The sequence below is a fragment of the Myodes glareolus genome, chromosome 2 (assembly GCF_982192425.1).
Source record: "Myodes glareolus chromosome 2, mMyoGla1.1, whole genome shotgun sequence".
NCBI lineage: Eukaryota > Metazoa > Chordata > Mammalia > Rodentia > Cricetidae > Myodes > Myodes glareolus.
Genome location: NC_142027.1, coordinates 69,066,588 through 69,086,274, shown reverse-complemented (window position 1 = coordinate 69,086,274; position 19,687 = coordinate 69,066,588). Strand labels below are relative to the sequence as shown.

Sequence of the window (19,687 nt, the reverse complement as noted above, 5' to 3'; positions counted from 1 at the left end):
CCCTTTCTCAGGCATTGCCAGAGTGGGGAATTCACATCTGGTGCCACACCCTCCAGCAGAATCCTTGGGATTCTTGTCTTCGGCAAATCTCCTGGGCATGCAGTGGAAGATGTATGTGTTGTCAAGTAGCATCAGACTGACACCCTTTGCCTCCATAGATGTCACCAAAGAAAGATCATTGAAAAATAACCCAAAGGAAACCATTAAAGGATATTACACAAGATGCATTTGATTTAAAAAATATTTACGAGCCACGCCCTTTATTCTAACAGAATGCCACTTAATAAATATTCCACTAGGATGATGAGCATAAACCACAAGGGTGGGAGGAGAATTTAAGGGGACTAACGATTGAAATTTTATGAAATTTTAATTTAACTTTCAGTGGGTCACACTCAGCATTGACAGATGTGGAGACCCGTCAGAGAAAGCCTTCCCTATGTGCACCGATCAAATTCCTAACCTTGGCACATAGGTCAGTATATGGAGGACCAGTGACACCGGCTCTTGATGACCTGAAGCAAAGGCTTCTTAAAAGTGAGGAAGATGACGGTGCAGGCCACCAGCAGGGTGAGGCAGCTAGGCAGAATGAGGACGAGGTAGAACAGGCCAGTGTCCACCTGCCCCCACTTACAGTCCCGAGGCATGCCTTCGGGCAGCTCGACTACACGAATGATCTTAGAAGAGAGGTTACAAGTGACCATGGCCAAGTCTACAATAGTCTTGAAGTGCTGTAGGGCCCCCCATCCTTCCACCCCACAGCAGTCGTAAGGGTTCTGACTGAGGTAGATGGCCTGCAGACTCCTCAGTGGCTGCTCAGACACAGTCCTCTGAGGAAGGGCTGTGAGGAAGTTTCTGCGGAGGTCGAGAGTCTGCAGGGCCAAGTTGCCACTGAACTTTGGGAAGCTAGTCAAGGAATTTCCCGAAAGATCCAGCTCCCTCAGATTCCTGAACCCAGAGAAGTCCATCTCTGCAGTGCCAGAACTGAGGCCCACATTCCTGAGAGCCAGGACTTGTAACGTAGGGGCGACAGCCCAGAGAGGGCTGATGCTCCCATTCAGAATCCCCCAGTTGCTAGACAAGTCTAAATGAGTGAGGGAGGTACCCTGGAATGGGCGGTCTTGTAATGCCTTCAGCCCACAGCCCTCCAGAGAGAGGCTCCTCAGAGAGGCCAGGTTTCTGAAATCCACACAACCTGAAGGTTCTGTCCAGTCTGAGGGCACCATCTGGGGACAGAGTGAGATCTGGTTGTGGCTCAGGTCAATTGTAGTGATGTTGCTGGCACTGTCAAACAGGCCGGTGGGAACTCCCAGGAGCTGGTTGGAGCTCAGGTTGAACACTTGGAGGTTCTTGAGGCAGTCAGTGAGCCCTGGAGCCAGGCGCAGCTCTGCCAGCTGGTTGTGGCTCACGTCGAGCTCAGAGAGGGCGCCTGGGGGCTCATGCTCCCGAATGTGGAGCATCTTCAGGCAGTTTTGGTTGAGATTCAGGTGGGAAAGGGATGGTGTTTTCTTTAGGAAACCATCTGGCAGGTGCCAGAACTGGTTTTGGCTCATGTCCAGGAAGCGAAGGGCTGACAGGTCGCTGGAGGCAAACTCTTCCCAGAGGTTGACAGTGGTGATATTAGTCACGTTGCCATCCACAAGAAGGAACTGGGCCACCATCTCCTGAGGCGAGGAGGTGTTATACAGGTCCCTGTAGAAACCCATGTTGTTGTCCCGCAGCAGGAGGGTGTGCAGCTTGCTGCACTGGGGCAGGAGGGGGAAAAAGAGCAATTGGTTGTGAGACAGGTCCAGTATCTCCAGTTCAAAGGTCACCTCCTCCCTGGCTGCCAGGAACCACTCCAGGATGTTATAACTGACATTGAGGAACTGCAACTGTGTGAGCCTGAAGTCCACAATGCAGGGGAGGTTGTTGTAGGCAAGGTTGAGGTGCCTCAGCTCGGTCAAGCCATCAAAAGCACCACCCTCAATCTCAAAGATATAGTTTCTCTGCAAATCCAGTTCCCTGAGGTGCTCCAGGCCCTCAAAGACAGAGTCGTCAAGCCTCATGAGGGTATTCCTGGCCAGGGACACAGCCTCCAGCGAGGAGAGGTTCTGAAGCATGAGGGCTGCCATGTCTTCGGTCAGGGAGTTCCCAGACAAGTCCAGGCTCCGAAGTCCTAGCAGGGTTTGGAGAGCTGCCGCTGTCTCCTTGTAGTTCTCGAAGAGGCGGTTGTCTGCCAGGCCCAGGCTGTGTAGGCGGCCTTGCCTTTGGAAGGCGTAGTGGCCAATACGGTCCAGGTGACAGCTGTGCAGGCTGAGGTTCTCCAGGTGTGGGTAGGCCTGGAGGGAATGATTCCACAGGACCCTGAGAGGGTTGGCATCCAGAATGAGTGTCCAGGAATGTGATGGGAGGCTTCTGGGTACCGAAGCAAGGTTCCGCCCCCGGCAGTCAGCAACTCCATCCACCTAGGTCCAAAAACACACATATGGAGTTTGCAAAAGCCATTAGCTAGCCAGAAGATGTCAGTTAGGTACCCAGGAAAAAAAACCTGTTAAGAAGAGCAATGTCATTGCTTCCTATAGGTTGGCCAGTAGAACAAGGTGTTTCTTACTTACACGTGAGTACCAAATGGCCCAATCTCCAAGGACAAAGTGGAGTGAGGAGTCCCAAGAAAAGGACAACACCCAGGTTTGGAGCCAGAACTCAAGTATGAATTTCTACTTTGCATATGTTAATTTGACCCTGGGCAAGGAACTAATCTCTTACAGTCTCAAATTCTTTAATAGGTTATTAAAATAAAACATAATAACTAAAAAATTGATGCTACATTAAAATACAAAAAAAAGGTAAAGCTTTTTTACTGGGCGTGGTGAAGTACCCAGAACCCAGAAGGCAGAGGCAGATGGATCTCTGTGAGTTTGAGGCCATCCTGGTCTACAGAGCAAGTTTCAGGCCAGCCAGGACTATATCGAGAGACGTTATATCAAAAGAAGAAAAAAAGAAACTCATATAACCTCAGCTTCTCCCTCAGATAAAAGTCACCAACCATTATAGTTGTAATTTGCTCATAGGTTTTTTGCACCCTGAGGATTGAGTGTGATTGCCTATGTAAATCACATTTATTATGGCTAATAAGTGTTGGCATATCAGCTGTAATTACCAATGTGCGCTAATTAATTAGGCTGCTCATTGTTGAACACTTGAGTTGTTGTTTTTTTAATTTCAGGATAGACTTTAGAATGAACTTGCCAGGTTCCTTCCTACCTCCATGCCCCCTCCCAAAGCCCACAGCATTTACCTTGGGATTGTATTAATGTGTGAAGAACTAACAATTTTACAGATTGAATCTCTGCCCCGGGACCGATGTCATCTCTGCATTTTCCTGAGGCCTCCCTGAAGACCACTGTGCGTAGTGACTTTCCTCAGCCTGTGATGGACCCTGTTCCTCCACAGTTGCTGTAGTCCAAGGAGGTTCAGATCTTTGTAATTCCCACGGACCCACCAAAGTGTTGCAAAGGACCCTGTGGTTACCGGAGCACACAGGAAGCCTTCCCGTGGCCATTTTAAGGCAAGGCCAGATGGCTGATGTAATAGAGACTAGTATCGGAGCTTTCAGACTCCTCAAATCCTAAGGGCCAGAGGAAACCCTTTCTTTGACCTCCTTGATGGTCAAGCTCTACAGCTCCCCACCAGACTGAGCCCTAAAAAGAGGCTCTGTTCCCTTCTCTTCCTATGCCTAGTCACCCCCAAAAGAGCTATTGTGATGTGAAATCATTCATTGCCTTTGGAGGGGAATGGTGGCCGTCATATGTAGCTGGGCTGCCACTGATAATAACATAATAAATGATAACTGGTTAAAAAACCTACATATCAGGCATCATTGTGAATGCTTGCTGTAAATTCATTCAATCATCAAAAGAGCCTGGTGTCATGATATCATTGTTAGAAATGATTAGTTTATTACCATTGTTATCATTATTGATCGGATTTCATGTCTCCCAGACTGGTCTTGAACTTGAAATGTAACTGAGACTGGCCTTGAACTCTTGACTCTTTTGCCTCCATCTCCTGAGTATAGGCTTGACAGATATGTGCCACCATGGCCAGCAAATATTATTATTATTATTATTATTATTATTATTATTATTGTTATTGTTGTTGTTGTTGTTGTTGTTTCTATGTTATAGATGAAGGAACTATCATAGAGCGACTTCAGGACCATCAGCTAAGCAGTGGTGAGGCTATAGGGTTTAGGCCTGGCCAGTCTGGCTGGTGACCCCTGCACTACACTGGGGTGTCCTCAAGTACATTGGCTACTGGTCGCCACAAGCAGTTTAGAACCATGATAGCCACAATGTTTGAGATTAATCAGCTTCAAGAACACTATCTTTCCCTGGCACCAAATATACTGGAAAAAAAATCTTGAATGTAAGTATTAAGCCTGGCTTCCAATTTGTCTTTCCAGTTCTTGGGCTTGAGGAATGCTGAGTAGGCATGAGTTTCTCACACAGACCCTTGACATCCTTCAGTTATAGGCAAATTTCTGGAACTGAGCTCAGTGATAACCTAAATGTATCTTCATGTGCAGGTAGGGAGTCCTCAAAAGACAAATGTAAAGGCTCAGGACAACCTGCCTCTGGACTTTCAGAAGCTTAAGCAAAGCTTACAACCAACGTGAACATGGCACTTTAATACAGTTTGGGCAGAGTGCTCTCTGTGGAGCTGCTGAAGCGCTTGTGTTGGCTCACACATGAACTCGCAGGCGGGACTTCTCCAGTGCTGGTGTGTCTCCCTCAGGGACTCTGGTAACATTAGCGGAGCCAGGCGTTCTGCTCCTGGTGGCTGACTAGGCCTGTTTCTGGGGCCTCCTGCTGACAATACACATGAAAAGGTGGTGGAGGGACTTCCGGGTCCTTCCCAAGTGCAGTCCTGAAATCTCCTGCTAAGGAGCAGTAAGCACACTGCACTGGGCAGGTATGCTGCTAGGCCAGTACACACGGAGTCAGACTGCCCTTTGATTGACAAGGCATCAGCTTTCTAAGCAGACTAAGCAAGCCTCATGAGGACAGGGGCCAAAGAGAGAGCAGAATCCAGGGGGAAACTCACCACCTTGCAGCCTCCTTGGGAAGCTGCAGCGGCTGTCCCACTTCCGTTCCTCCATTCCACAACCAAGAAGTGAAAACCCAGGCAGAGCCAAAGGGGCAGGAACTCCATCTCAAGCGCAGCACTGTGGACAGAAGACCAGGACAAACTGAATCAGACGGGTTAGCCACGAACTCAGCACGGGCAGAAGGAATCAGCTAGCTTCTGCGAGTATCTCTTGGAGGCCCACAGCTACAAGGAGGTGGAAAACCACAAATTATTCAAGTTTCTCAGCTCAGCCAACACATTTAACCTTTCGCTGACACCACCGGTGAGAGCTCATTTCATTTTGTCTGTGCCATTCAGTGGGCAGGTGGCTGACCTCTGAAACCCCAAAGGGACAGGACAGGAGACGCAAAGGCCTTGGTTGAGTACCAGGCCTGAGGTCACCGAGAGTTTCCTGTGTTTTGTCAGCCTGCAGTTTTCTCTCTCTCTGAAGCTCATCTCTGCCTGATGCAGGCATGAGCTCGAGATCTATTCCATGAATGAATGAATGAGTGAATGAATGAATGAGTGGATGAGTGCCTGGGCAAAGGAAGGATAAACTAGTATAGAAACACTGATTGTAGCCTCTGGACCCCGACAGATCAATTGCTTTGCTGAAAGAAGACTTTGAAGCCTAGTAGTGATGGCGCCCACCTTCAGTCCCAGCACTTGGGAGGCAGAGGCAGGCGGATCTCTGAGTTGAGGCCAGCCTGGTCTACAGAGTGAGTTCCAGGACAGCCAGAGCTACATAGCGAAACTGTGTCACGGAAAACAACAACAAACAAACAACAACCAAAAAAAGAAGAAGAAAAAAGAAGAAGAAAGGCTTTCAGAAATTAGTCTGTCACATTGGTTAGCTCACTTAAATATAGCCCATCCATAAAAGGATGTTCATATTTTCACCTAGATAAGGAAAAAAAAACTTGAGAAAATCAAAAAGCAATCTGGTGTGGTTATGGCCCTCCTGTCTGGCCAATGCAGAAAGAACAGCAGTGATGCATGGCTTGAAATGATACATCTATCAACAGAGCCTCCAATGAAGAGGTAACAGCACCACCTTCACAAATCTCAGGGCAACAAAGGTCCAAGTGTAATGCTGGTCTATCCAGGGTTCCAAATCTGAGTATCAAGGGGTAAGAGCAGCCCAGGTCCCCCTTCTGAGCTCCAGGGTGGGTAACCAGGGAGCTTTTCCCCCTAGATGGAATATCATGGACAGCCCTCCAAGTGTGAGATCTGAGAGCCCAGTGGCATCCTTGCCCTCCTCTACCCCCATCAAGAGCAAGAGCCTGGTCCAGCATCCCATCTGCCCCATTCTTGCCTGGATACCTGCAAGAAGGACCAGAGAGAGAGAGCAGCCCTTCGGTCTCTCCCTGGGTCAGCAGCAGCACCATGCTAAACATGAACCTCCTCACCTTCCACACCACTCACAGACCTTTCTGCTGGCACATGCTGACCACCGTTGGCCCCTCCTAGCCTTCCTTCTAGTATGTCTACTCATCCCAAAGGGTGATTTAACATCTTAGTCAGATTTGACCGTTCCCTGTTGAAAACAGACTATCAAAAAACCAAGTGAAACCACTCAAATCAGCTCCAGCTCTTACTGGAGGCCAGACTGGTTCTCTACACTGCAGAAACAACCCAGGATCAGTCCGCGTGAGCCTCTGGGAATCCCTTCCAAGGCCCTCTTCCTATTCCTGCACCTGTGCGGGAACTATTACCTCACGGCCGGCACAGGACACAGATGGCATTTGCGGAGCCATCTGGACTCCTGTCCTCAGTGTCCTCCGGCACCCTCCCACACACACACACAAGCACCCCTGAAACTTTGGGATCCCCGCCCATCCTGAGGTAAGGCTGCCAATTCGTAAATGCCAAGGACGCTAAAAATCGCTCACTCACGTTCTCATCTCACTGAATGTCCTGAAGCTCTCGGAGGAGAGATGGGGAAATGGGAATTGTCAGCACAGTAAAGTCTTTTCTCCACTTCCTGTCATGCGTGGGCTGCTACACGCAGCTGTACGCTGAATACTGACAAGCTAAACTCGGAGGTGTGAAGGGCAGGAGGGCAGCTCTCTAGGGGCTCACGACACCTCAGACTGGCACGCTGGATGAGCACGGGTCACTATACCCAGGGTAATTTAAATTTGTGAGACACCAAAATGTTCGCAAAATTTAAAATATTCTCTCCTCCTAAACTCAGCCAACTAGCCCAGAGGGGAAAAAAATGCCAGGCCCACAAGGGCAGCATCTGGCATTAAGTGACGGAATTGTCATGAGATTATAGAGTTTGGAACCTGGACAGTCCAGAGTTTAAATTCTGCCTCCACTCTCCATAACTTTTACAGAGTCTCCAAGTCTTGGCGAATCCCCCCCGTAAAACAGGCGCACTACTAACCCCTCGCAGACCTCGTGAGAGCCGCACAGGAGGCACTTATGCTGCAAGTGCTTCATCAACAGTGGAAGCCGCTGACAACCTAATTATTATTTATGAATTCCAAATAGCGCCGACAGCTTGTGTGGCTGTTGTTAGGTATCGTCTCTAGGGTGGTACAGGAAAAATACAGTGACTAACACGGCTAGAGGGGCGACAGCTCAGCTGTGCCAATTCAACAATCTACTCGGAAAGGCTGGATTAAAAAGTCTGTATTGAGAAGCAAGAATAAGACAAGGGGCTGGGGAGATGGCTCAACGGTTAATCGTTTTACTGCTTTGGCTGAGGATTTGATCCCCAGTACCCATATCGTGTGCTCCCAACCTCCTGCAACTCCAGCTCTAAGAGATCCAATGCCTCTGGCCTCAAAGGGCACAACCCCTCCCCTCAATGCACACGTGTATGTGCTCGTACCCACACATACACATAACTAAAAATAAATGTTTATTTGTTTGGTTTTAAAGAAAAGAATAGGGTGGCCCAGGGGCAGATGACTGCGCTGGTAAAGAGCTCTCCATCCTCAGAGCGATGATCTCATCCTGCCTTGCTCTGCTCACTAAACAGGCACAGAAGGCTCTGCAAGCCTGTGGCAGCTGGCCCACAGCATCTTTGGCTATCAGGAGCACTGCTGGGAAGTTAGAAGGCAGGAGAGTGGAGGATTCAAAATATCTCTCCCTTCCCTCTCCCCTTGAGATATCCCTGGTGACCCGTCTCTGGGACCACCATCCCTCCTCCCTCCCTCCTACCTAGGGCACAGATTCCTACACAGCAAGAGGCTCAGCCTCTGCCATCATCTTCTGCCAGTCTCCTGCATGACATCGCCTGTTTGAAATAGTCCAGGTGACCTCTGTTTCCTTTCTGAGCTAATGATGCAAATGAAATTGACCTTGAGGGGCAGGAGAGACGGCTCAGTGGTTAAGATCACAGCCTGCTCATCCTGAGTTCCATTCCCAGCAACCACATGCTCAATTCCCAGCAATCACATGGTTGCTCACAACCATCTGTGATGAGATCTGGTGCCCTCTTCTGGCCTGCAGACATACATGTAGGTAGAACACTACATACATACATACATCTTAAAAAAGAAAGAAAATGGTTTTGAAGCAGTGTTCAATGAAAATACAGAACCAGAGGTGATGGTTCCTGCTGAGGCAGAAGGATCACAACTTTGAGGCTAGTCGGGTCAACTTTTTGACTCTCAAAATGAAAAAAAAAAAAAAAAAGGGCTGGTTTCGTTGGGCCAGGATGTAGCTCAGCAGTCGAGTGCACCAGAGCCTGTGTAAGGGCCCAGGGGCAAGTCCTGGGACTGAAACGAAACAGAGGCATGGAATTATCGAGAAAGGGTAACAGGCTCTCAAAGCAGTAACTTTCAGGTTGGAAATGCTCTTCTGGACCACAGACCTGAAGGAAGCTCCTTGGACACACTACACCGCAGTGGTCAAGATGACCAGTGCAGCTTTCACGTCTCGCTGGAAAACCCCAGCGACCCTCTCCCGCACACATCTGCCTTCTTCACCTCTCTGCCCCTCCAGCTGTGGCTCCCATACCAAGGCTGCCAGGCAAGGGACTGCAGTGTCTTTGCCGAAGGAGCTATTAGCAAGTGTCGTGCGTGCATTATCACATAATTAACTTTCTCCTCAGGTAATCAGAGAAGTGAAACAAGCCTTAAATAAAGAGGCTTTGTGGAGAAGAAAGCAGGCGCTGTCAGAGGTGTTTGGTATTAGAGACAGTATGGATGGATTGGGGGGGATGCGAACCATCAGAAACAGGTGTGCGGTGTCAGCGCGGGAAGGTGACACTATGAACACATAGAGGATGTGACTACATCTGAGGGAAGGGTCTGCCTTTGTGGAAGAGTAAAGGGCACTGCCACCTGGGATCTTGGAAGAAAGGGGAGGGTCAGAGACCACAGGGTAAAGAACATTAGCTTCTCCAACAGCCCTGGGAACCAGGAAGTGCCATGGAAAAGCTCCAGGCAAGCAGGCTTACTTCTTTTGATTCTTAGCACAAGACTAGCAGGACTCCAACACTCAGCCAAGTTTAAACCTCGAGGCTCCCACGGTGAGCTCTGAGCTACAGGTGTGATACACTGAAGCACAGTGCTCTGTCTTCACAGCCCCCAGGAGAGAGTGCAGGCCCCGAAGCCAGTCAAAAACCCCATGGATCCAGGCTGTACTGCCCTACCAAACAATGGACTTGGATTCTTAAAGGGTGAAAGATGTGCCCAGTGTAGTGATTCACATCTATAATCCCACAAGGCCAAGACAAGAGGACTGCCATGAATTCCAGGCATTCTGGGAACAGATTGCGTCTCCTCCTCAAAAAACAAAGAAAGATAGTATTATTGACCATCAATTATATATATATATTCAATTATATATATCAATTATATATATATATATATAAATTCTACAATCAGTGGCTTAGTCAGGGTAAATGGAAAATTCTAACTAAATTAGTCAGCCAATTGGTCATTTTAACATTGTGCTTTTAAAAAATCATTATACTTTCATTTAACTTTTCTATGACTTGAAATTTCTCAAAATTAAAAAATAAAGAATATGAGATTTAAAATACACTTTTTTTCTGGAAGACAACTTTATACAATGGATGATAGGTCTTCGACGTATGTATGCATTCTTTTTAATTCAATAATTCCAATTCAAAAAGTTTCTTCTCCAATAAAATGGGAATAGCAGTGCTCAAACCTAAACTGGATTAGGTTTAAAAAGAATTTCCAAAAGGCAGCATCCTGGCAACACCTCACGAGTTGTCAACCAGCCTACGCTCAGCACATCTAGGGAAGGATAACGTCTTCATACCGGGTCCCGCCATGCTGGTCTCTGGGACATGGGTTGGACAGGCAGGTAAAGAGTTGAAACAGACCCCTCTAGCAAGTAAGTTTTAATCCAAATTTTGTAGTTGACCACCCTTTTGAGAAAAGGTAGCATTTCTGTCCTGGCTAGGTTTCTAACTAAGAACCTCAACATTACTGTGATAAGCTCCATAGCCAAATTAGCAACTCGGGGAGGAAGGGGTTTATTTCAGCTTACAGCTGAGGGAAGTCATGGCAGGAACTCAAGGCAGGAACCTGGAAGCAGGAACTCAAACAGATGCCATGGAGGACTGCCGCTTCCCGACTTGCTCTACACGGGCTCTACATGGGTTGCTCAACCTGTTTTCTCATGGCACCCAGGACCATATGCCCAAGGGTATCACCATCCCCAGAAAGCTGGGCCCTCCCTCATCAGTAAAAAAAATAATAAATGTTCCCCAGACTTGCCTGTTGGGGGCTGCAGACCCCTGGCCCCTTGACTTTCTTTGCTTGTCTCAGACCCTTTGCCTGCTGAAGTGAACTGAGCAAAACAACTTGTTTACCTGTGCCTGCAGCTGCTCTGAGCACGAGACCCTGATGGCAGGGGAGTGAATTCTGGTGGGTTTTACAGCTAAAAATCCCAAGAGCTGGGGCGTAGCTATCAGTTAAGGATCCCTTTATAAGCTGCTCCTAGGCACCCGTGTCCCTGCGTCTCTGTCTGTCTCTGTATATTTTTAAGGCTCCAGCCTAGTTCCTGGCTTGCACACCATCCTGTAGTGGCACAGGCACTACAATTGCCTGTAGGCAATCTGATGGAAACATTTCTCAAGTGAGGTTCCCTCTTCCCACATGACTCTAGTTTGTGTCAAGTTAACCAAAAACTAGCAGCACAATTTCCCACGGGATCACTTAGCACTGTTTTATAGCTGGAAATCCTAACATAGGGATGGAGTGATGTGGGCAGGTGGCCATTTGCCAAATGCGGATGCCAAGGAATCTCCTGGGCAAATGAACCAGGTCCCGCCAGCCTCCATCCTAGCCGCTGCTTGAATAGAGGCTTGAAGGTCACAGAAGCAATTCCCCTCACTGAGCATTTCCTAGAGCGAGCAACTGCTTGCTTCAAGCACTTACTACCTCCTCAGACTCCATTTCTCAGGGCCACAGAGATGTAAATGGACTCCCCATGTGGTCAGGGCCATCCCATCCAAACCAACAGAGGTCAGCTTACTTTGTCCAATCTACGGCCACAGAACATATCTAGCCACAGATCTTCAAGACTGCAAACGTGCTCCCACTTGAGAGATCGCATCTGGCTCACTGTGGCAGGCAGCGGGTTCCCAGTATCCCCTCTGTACACGAGAAAAGAATCGGTATGTGAGAAAATAGTCTCCTCAGGCACCCAACCTGTATTGCATTAGTTTCTCAGTTCCTTTCACAGGTTTTTCCCCCCTGCACTGGTGACTTCTGCAAGAGTAAGGGCAAGCCACCATGCTTCTTCAAGAGGAAGCAGGAAAGCATGGTGTAAAGGAGGGGGCTAGGGTAAGGCCTAGACCCACGTGGCTCCTCTCCAGTAGTGGCCACATGTGGCAATAACACAGCAAAAGGTTGGGTCAAGACAGCAGTAAAGAGCATGCGTGCAAAGCTTTGTCTTCATAAGGAAACGCCAAGGGTTTCCATGTAAGCACATGGCATCGGGGACTACAAGTGCCCCCACAGCCTCCAGCCGTGCCCTCTCCTCCCACTCAGAGGGCAGATACATGACTTGGTGAGGCCAGGTATCATCTGAACCAATGAGAAGTGGAGGTAGGTCTTCTGAGCAAATGGAGTCAGTGCTGGGGGGTGGGGGGGGAATACGCTGAAGGAGCTGTTCTGTCCCATTTACAGGAGATGCCTGTGAATCTTGGGCTTCCTGGGGAGGTGACACCCTGAGTCTGTGGGTCCTCTGCACAGAGACCACAGAGATTAACCACAGCTAATTTTATCCTGGAGTGGGAATGAAAATACCCACTCCCCAACACGGCTTCTTTGAGAAGGGACAAAAGAGCAACAACTGACAGGGACTCCTAACTGTCGCCCAGATCAGTAGAAACGCTGGCATCTCTGTGGGGCATCCCTGTGGGACCTGAGCCACACAGGGGTGTGGCCAAATGCCTGGTGAACGAAGAGCCTCAGTTCAAACTCGAGCCTGTGAGTTCCGCATCAACTCAACCTCAATACCACAAACCCCAACCACCCTGGGATACATGCAGTCCTTGGCTGAATCACACATTTCACAAGCTGTTTCCTCGGCAGGAAAGACCCTTTCTGTGGTCTTCTTTTACCAAATTCCCATTGATCCTTCAGGCACCTTCCTCCTGTTCACAGCCAAACAGTCCAGTTGAAGACTAATTTGACAGCCCACATGTTCTGATAGGATAGATGGATAGATAGATAGATAGATAGATAGATAGATGATAGATAGATGACAGATAGATGATAGATAGATATAGATAGATAGTTAGATAGATAGATAGATAGATAGATAGATGATAGGTAGATATGTATATAGAAAATCCTATCTATCCTTGCAGTTTTTTTATTAACTTTATGTTTATGAGAAGCAATTTGAGTGATTATTAATTATTAATAACTTAACTTCCCTCTGACATTTACATATGAAAAAAACTTGAACACATAGCCAAACTGAAACAGCCTGTGACCAGTGACCACTGTATTCCTACAACCTACATTCCGCTCATGACATTTTACTATTCTTACATTTTATCATATTTTCTACTTATCCTTCACTTTCTCTTATTTTTATCATGTTTGCAAATAGATTGCATGGAGCTGGAGAGATGGCTCAGCCATCAGGCATGTGTCTGCTCTCCCAGAGAACCAAAATTTGGTTTCTACCCGCATCTGACATAATGACACCCACAATGACATCTGCAGCTCCAGAGGATCAAATGGCTCTGGGCTCCATAGGCACATGCACGTACACGCATATACAATTAAAAAGCAACAAAAATAAACCCTAAAACAAAACAAAAAACCCAGCACAAATAGACATGGAAGAGAGAGATGCCTCACTGGTTAAGTGCACTTGTTGCTCTAGCAAAGGAGTTGGGTTCAGTTCCTAGCACCCATATGGCGACTCACAATTGCCTGTAACTACAGTTCCACAGGATCTGATGCCCTCTTCTGACATCATGGGTTCCTGCATGCATATGGTGCACACACACACACACACACACACACACACACTCACTCACATACATACAATACGGGTAAAATTAAATAACTATTTTTTTAAAAAACCAAATTGCTGGGCATGGTGGTACATTCCTGTAATCCCAATATTCAGGAGGCTGAGGCAGGAAGATGGTGAATTTGAGGCCAGCCTATGCAATTTTATGACCTGTTCTCAAAACAAAACTTAGAAAGGGTGGGAGGCAGAAAAAGGACCTTGCATGCATGGTTCAGCCATCAGCACCAAACAAACACACGCACACTGTGGTCACCAGTACTTCTCTCCCCAAATACTTCAGAGTGCATATTAACAATTTAACACTTTAAGCCTTGCTGTAAGAAGGTTGGGGAGATGGCTCAGTAGTTAAGAGCACGGACTGTTCCTCCAGAAGACCTGAGCTCGATTCTCATCACCCCCATGGCAGTTCACACTATTGCTGTTAACTCTAGTCCCAGGGGATCCAAAGACTTCTTGGCCTCTGTTCAGGCACATTAAAAAAAAATACAAAATTTTAAAAACCTGTAAAGACCCACATCGAGGAGGCAGAGGCATGAGGATTGTCATGAGCTTGAGACCTACAGGAGCTACATAAATTTCAGGTTAACATGGGCTCCGGAGTGAGGTCCTGTCTCAAAAATAAACTTAAGAAAAATTAAAATTCTCCTGATGCCAGGTGGTGGTGGCACAAGTCTTTAATTCCAGCATTTGGGAGGTAGAGGCAGGCAGATTTCTAAATTCAAGGTCAACCTGGTCTATAGAGCAAATTCAAGGACAGCCAGAGCTACACAGAGAAACCCTGTTTCAAAATAAACTGAAAAAGAAGAGGAGGAGGAGAGGAAGATTTTTGAATTCACAGAGGAATAGGAATATTATGATTTTTTTTTAAAAATCCTTTCTAAATGAGGCATGCTGATACAAGACTGTGATCCCAGTACTCAGAATACTGAAGTAGGAAGATGGAGAACTAAAGACCAGCCTGGGTTACATAGTGAGAGTCTATCTTTAAAAAAAAAAAATTACCTTTCTAAAAAATGAAAATTTGGAAGATTATTGCATAAAGCTAAGAGAACTGTCGTAAATGTGTTCAGTCAGTAACATTAATGCTGGAGCTCACGAAGACCCCTTCAGACCCCGATTCACAATTTAACATCAGCGACGGGTTCTATGCACTAGGGGTGACTTCCGTGTTCTTCTTATTGTGGTAACATATGTGTATATTTTACCACTTTAACTCTCTTGAGCATAATTCCGTGGCATTAAGTACCTTCACATGGCTAGGTAACCACCCCACCATTGCCATAACCTTCCCATCAGCCCGCCCTCAAACCCTTGTCATCTGAAATCCCTCCCCACACGCCCCTCTCTGGCACAGCTGGAACCACGGATTTTCCTCTGGGGATTGCCTGTTCTAAAGAGAATCGGGTCCTAGCTATTCTCTTACATCAGAAGCCTTCCTTCCAAGGCCCATCCGGTTGTGGCACACATCAGGATTTCCTTTTGAAAGCTGAGTGCTGCCTCGACCAAATCATATTTATCCATTCATCATTCATCACCTTTTGACCATGGTAAATAATGATGCTGGATTTGAGCACAGGCACACAGATAACCTGCTTAATTATTTCCATTTTTCAGATAAGGAATCTAAAGGCGGTTGTCAACTCATAGTGACTCAGGTCATGGAGAGCCGAGTTCAGTCCAGGAAGAAGGTGCCAGAGGAACCCCTGCTGGGGAGCTGTTTTGTTTGTCATTTAAATGTTCAGCTGGAGTGCACAGGTAGATATATACTTGTTGGTGAGTAGCCAGGAGCCTCTAGCCAAGATAGCTGGCTACTACCTTAGAACTCTGGGAGTGCCGCTATAACTCAGCGGGCCAAGAGGTGACATCTAACCCTTAAGATCCTATATCTAACCACAGTATCTATTCTCTGACCAATGCCATGCTATCTTTGATATTCTGATTAGCACCTTCGTGGAAGCAGCGTGATCTTCTGGGGGAATGAGCTAAATGACTAGAGAGTCTTGAAGTCCTCGGAATTAGAAAGAAACAAGCCAAGATTATTGCCAAAACAGAAGCTTCAGTTTAAGGACTAGAAGAAGAGGTCAAAAACCAGAGCAAGAGAAAGGCCATTTGGGCAGTCCCACGTGGAAGTTTCAAGTGCCTTGCGGGGTTGGGGAGGGGTGAATGAGAATGGGGGGTGTTTCAGGGACCATTAACTCGCCTGAAGTTGAAAAAGGTGGCCCCAGACCAGGCAGGGAGAGAGCTATTCACCATTGATTTTGCCATCTGAGGGACAGCCCTCAGTCTTCTCACCCAAAGGAAACAAGAAAAGCCAGGACAGACCGACTGGGGCTACCTCAGATGTCTAAGCCTCACCGAGAAGAGGCAGTGTGCAAAGTCAGAGCCCCAAATGCTATCTCCTGAGGAGAAATCCCCTCCCCGATGGTTATCTTTCTTAGAGGTAGGAGCAGGCAGTAATGCAGGGCAAGCCCAAGTACAGAGCCTGATTGTGGTAAATGTGGGGGCTGGGGCTGAAGGAGGGGAGTCCCCCGGGACCTCACAGAACTCTGTGACCACACTGAGCCCATCACTGGTCGCTGCCTTGTCCTTTTTGCCCATCTCACTGGTGACCATCAGGGCAAAGTCCCTACTTCCTCCTTTGTCCCCTCTGCTGAGGCTGAAGTCTCACACCGAAGACACAGTTTGCTCTCAGGCCCTGATTCTGTTAGTCCTGGAAAGTTCTCTCTATCTGCCCACATTCGTTTCTCCTGCTTCTGGTAACAACTGCTGGACTGCTTTTTGGGGAAACACACCACATACATCCTCCCTTCCTCCCTCCCTCCCTCCCTCCCTCCCTCCCTCCCTCCCTCCCTTCCCCCCTCTCCCTTCCTCCCTCCCTCTGTTGTATCACATAGAATGTATTACTGTAACCATTTTTTAGGCGTGCAATTTAGTAGGCAGTACATTTCACTGTTCCCCTACTCCAGGCCTTCTTAAGAAGCCTAACTTTTTGTTTCTTTGGGTTTTGTTTCTTTTTGGCTGATCCCAGCTCCTCACTGTGGGGACTATGAAGGAAGCTGTCCCTGTTACAACCTCTTGTGCCCCTACCCAGAGTGAGTGATTGGCTTATATCAGCACAGTATCAATCCAGGGACAGTAACACCACTCAGGGGAAGGACCTTTTCTCCTGCTTCATGTGTCACACTGGTGGGGATTAACCTGGAAGCTGAGGTAGCCTTTGTCTCTGCCTCCAGAACATACCCAGTAAGGGTAAAGCAAAGCCAGAAGAGGACAGATGGATTCTTGGTGGCATTTTTTTTTTTTTGAGACCTGGATCTAGACATGCCTGAAGTAACTGCCTTTAGACTTTTCAGGTCTATGACAGAACAAATCCTATTGTTGGGATGAAACCATTTTCAGGTTCACCTGCAGTTTAAATAATCCTATCTAGGGCTGATCCAGTATGCACCTCACTGGGACAGTCTTGGCCTAGCATGTGCAAATACCCGGGTTCGATCCCCCAGGCTACCAAAAGTAGAAACAAATAAATAAATGATAAAACCATCTTATCTCTAGATCCTTGAGATCAGGTTTGCAGTTGCACACAGCATTATGAGATAGAAGCTCCATGGTCCTCTTTCATTTCTTCTCTGCCTCTCCAAGCTTTCTGAACCACCGGCTAACCTATCAGACCGCACACATCACCTTTGTTCAGCTATGAGGCTGGAAAGAACGGTTTGGAGGGAAGGGAATAATAAATCCCACCAAGGGCAGAGACACATCCATAGGTTAATGAAGTCGTCACTGAAATGACACCTGAGCAGAAGTCAGTGGCACTTGGGACTGTGTTACAGACAAGCAGGTCCTGGGGTAGATGATCAAAGCTCTCCTGACATAGGTGGTTATCACACCTATCACATGGATGTAGCATGGCCCAAGCTACCAGTTATCCACAGAAGAGTCTGGCCTCCACTCCGTGGTGGGACATGCACCACCAGAAAGCAGCTTGGGGTCTGCACTGGGTCTGTTTTCAAGTCTGGAAGACCAGGGACAGACGGGCCAGTGCCGGTGTTCCTCAGGACAAAGACAAAGAGAGCCAGCACTGTTTGGGATGCCCCTGTAGCCCTTGGATAGTGGCTTAAGAACTATAGGGTAGTGAGTTCCAGGACAGCCAGATGGAGTCCGTGTGAGCGTCCACAGAGCTCCCTCGAGGGACCCATCAAACGAAGGCGCCTTCTCTGTGAGGATGTTTGGTTTTGTTTTTAACCTAAAGGCAGGTGTTGAGGTTTTTTTCTTGGGCCCATGAATCTATACCCCTCTAGGAACTCTGAGGCTTACATATACAGCCTATGGGGGATCCCCAGGCTAGAAAGGCCCCAAACACCTGCAGCCATGGAAACTTTGTGCCTCACAGTCAGTAGCAAAAAGGGACCCTGGAAAGCCTGTTCTAATTGTCACAGTGGGGCACGTGTTCATCTCCGTAGAGCAAGCAACGTGGAGCCAGCTCTGAGGGTAATGCTTCTTCCTGCCCGGCTCCTGGGTGTTTATGGGAACATGGGTGTGTGTCTGTGCCTGGAGAGGCCAAGAGGACTACAGCAGAATACTGGACAGGAGGCAGGAGGTAGGAGCCTGGCTCTAGCCTCCCTCTGACTCTCCATAGCGATAGATCAGAGTAACATCCCAGTAGATTTTACCTGGACAAAGACTCTAGGAGAAGGGCTTTCACTATCTGTTGGCTGAACACACAGCTGAGCCTGGAAAATCCGGATAAATCCTTACGACTGCCTGTGTAATGGTGGGTCTCAATTTATGTCGATGTGCCGGCAAGAAAGACAACGCAAACACCCACATGGTGAGTGTTCGCAGCCTCGTCTCTTTATGTCCGGTCACTCAGACCAAGCAAGGAGCATTAACCATCGTGCAGATGAGAAAACGGAGGCTCAGAAGGTTCGGTGACCTCTTCACAACCACAGCTGGTTCTAAAGCCCTAGGTGCTTCTCCCACATCACACCCCCTTTCTCAGCTCTAAGAGTTCCTGAGGGAGGGACTTCCACCTACACCAGAGGTGTAGCCCCCAAATCCAGCCCAGAGGCGGGGTATCTGGATACCGCAAACCCAACTCACAATGAGCCTGAGTGTGCGCGCGCGGGGGGAGGGGGGCTGCCTGACCTCCCACCACCCAATCCTTTCCCAGCTCGCCCACCTCGAGAAGCCTGGCGGTGCCCGGCGGTGAGCCCACGCACGAAATACTCACGGCTCCCGCAGGCCCAGGCGGCTCCGTGGGGCGCATCGTCTCCAGGGCCCGGGCCTCCTGGACAGCAGTTGCCGCTACCGCGCTGCCTACTCGCTCTGGGGCATCAGATTATTTTAGCACTTGCGGAAGGAACCGACGGAAACTGAAGTCACATGGAGAGCTCGCTGCTCAGCGACTCAGCACTCAGCAAGCGTCTTAGAAGGAACTGCGACCGCGGGGGGCGCGGGGGATGGGACAAGGACGCGGGCCCCTGGAGGACCTTCAGAGTTGTCACCACGCAGGTGCAGTCTGCGAAGACGTTAGGGTCGCTAAGCTCCCTCCCCGGTGGGTGAGCCTGGGAGCTGGGAGTCCTGGCTTGTAGTCGGTTATCCCAGGAAGTCTCCACGCTTCTGTCCAAGGATCAAGTTGGGACAGAATTTGGTGAAGGGCAACACAAGTTTATTTAATTAAAAAAGGGGACCAGTTTACCATTTAGAAGGGTTGTCCACCCATTAATCTTTGTTTTTTATCTACTCTGCTGGTCTTTATCAATCATTTTTATGGGCACCATGCTTTTTTTAAAAAAAAAAATTAAGTAAATAAATAAATGGAAAAGAAAGTTGGGCATGGTGTTCCACACCTGTAATCCCAACCCTGAAGAGGCTGAGGCAGGAGGATCAGAGTGTAAGATTGTCCTGTCATAAATAGCAAGTTTGGGGCTTCCCTAGGGTTCATGAGACCCTGCCACAAACAAATAAGCAAGAAGAACTGATGAAGACAAGGAAAGGAAAAATTTGGTTTGCTTCTAATGGAGCTTGCATTGTAGACTGTCAGTACCATCAATTTCTTGGCTCTATTGAGTATGGGTAG

At 48.1% G+C, this 19,687-nt stretch overlaps 1 protein-coding gene across 4 annotated transcripts; it reads right to left on the bottom strand.

The window, feature by feature from the left end:
- Positions 1-227: 227 nt before the first annotated feature.
- Nrros (negative regulator of reactive oxygen species) lies at positions 228-18,980 on the bottom strand. Of its 4 annotated transcripts, none has more exons than XM_048454011.3 (4): positions 18,839-18,980; positions 11,584-11,704; positions 5,089-5,209; positions 228-2,447 (listed from the first exon to the last, which is right to left on the bottom strand). In XM_048454011.3, the coding sequence occupies exons 3-4, from the start codon at positions 5,194-5,196 to the stop codon at positions 477-479; spliced, it is 2,079 nt and encodes a 692-aa protein (XP_048309968.1). In that variant the 5' UTR covers positions 5,197-5,209; positions 11,584-11,704; positions 18,839-18,980; the 3' UTR covers positions 228-476. The 4 variants fall into 4 exon arrangements, with proteins under 4 accessions (XP_048309968.1, XP_048309967.1, XP_048309966.1 ...); XM_048454010.3 differs by having other exon boundaries at positions 18,788-18,939; XM_048454009.3 differs by lacking the exon at positions 11,584-11,704 and having other exon boundaries at positions 18,839-18,968.
- Positions 18,981-19,687: the final 707 nt, after the last annotated feature.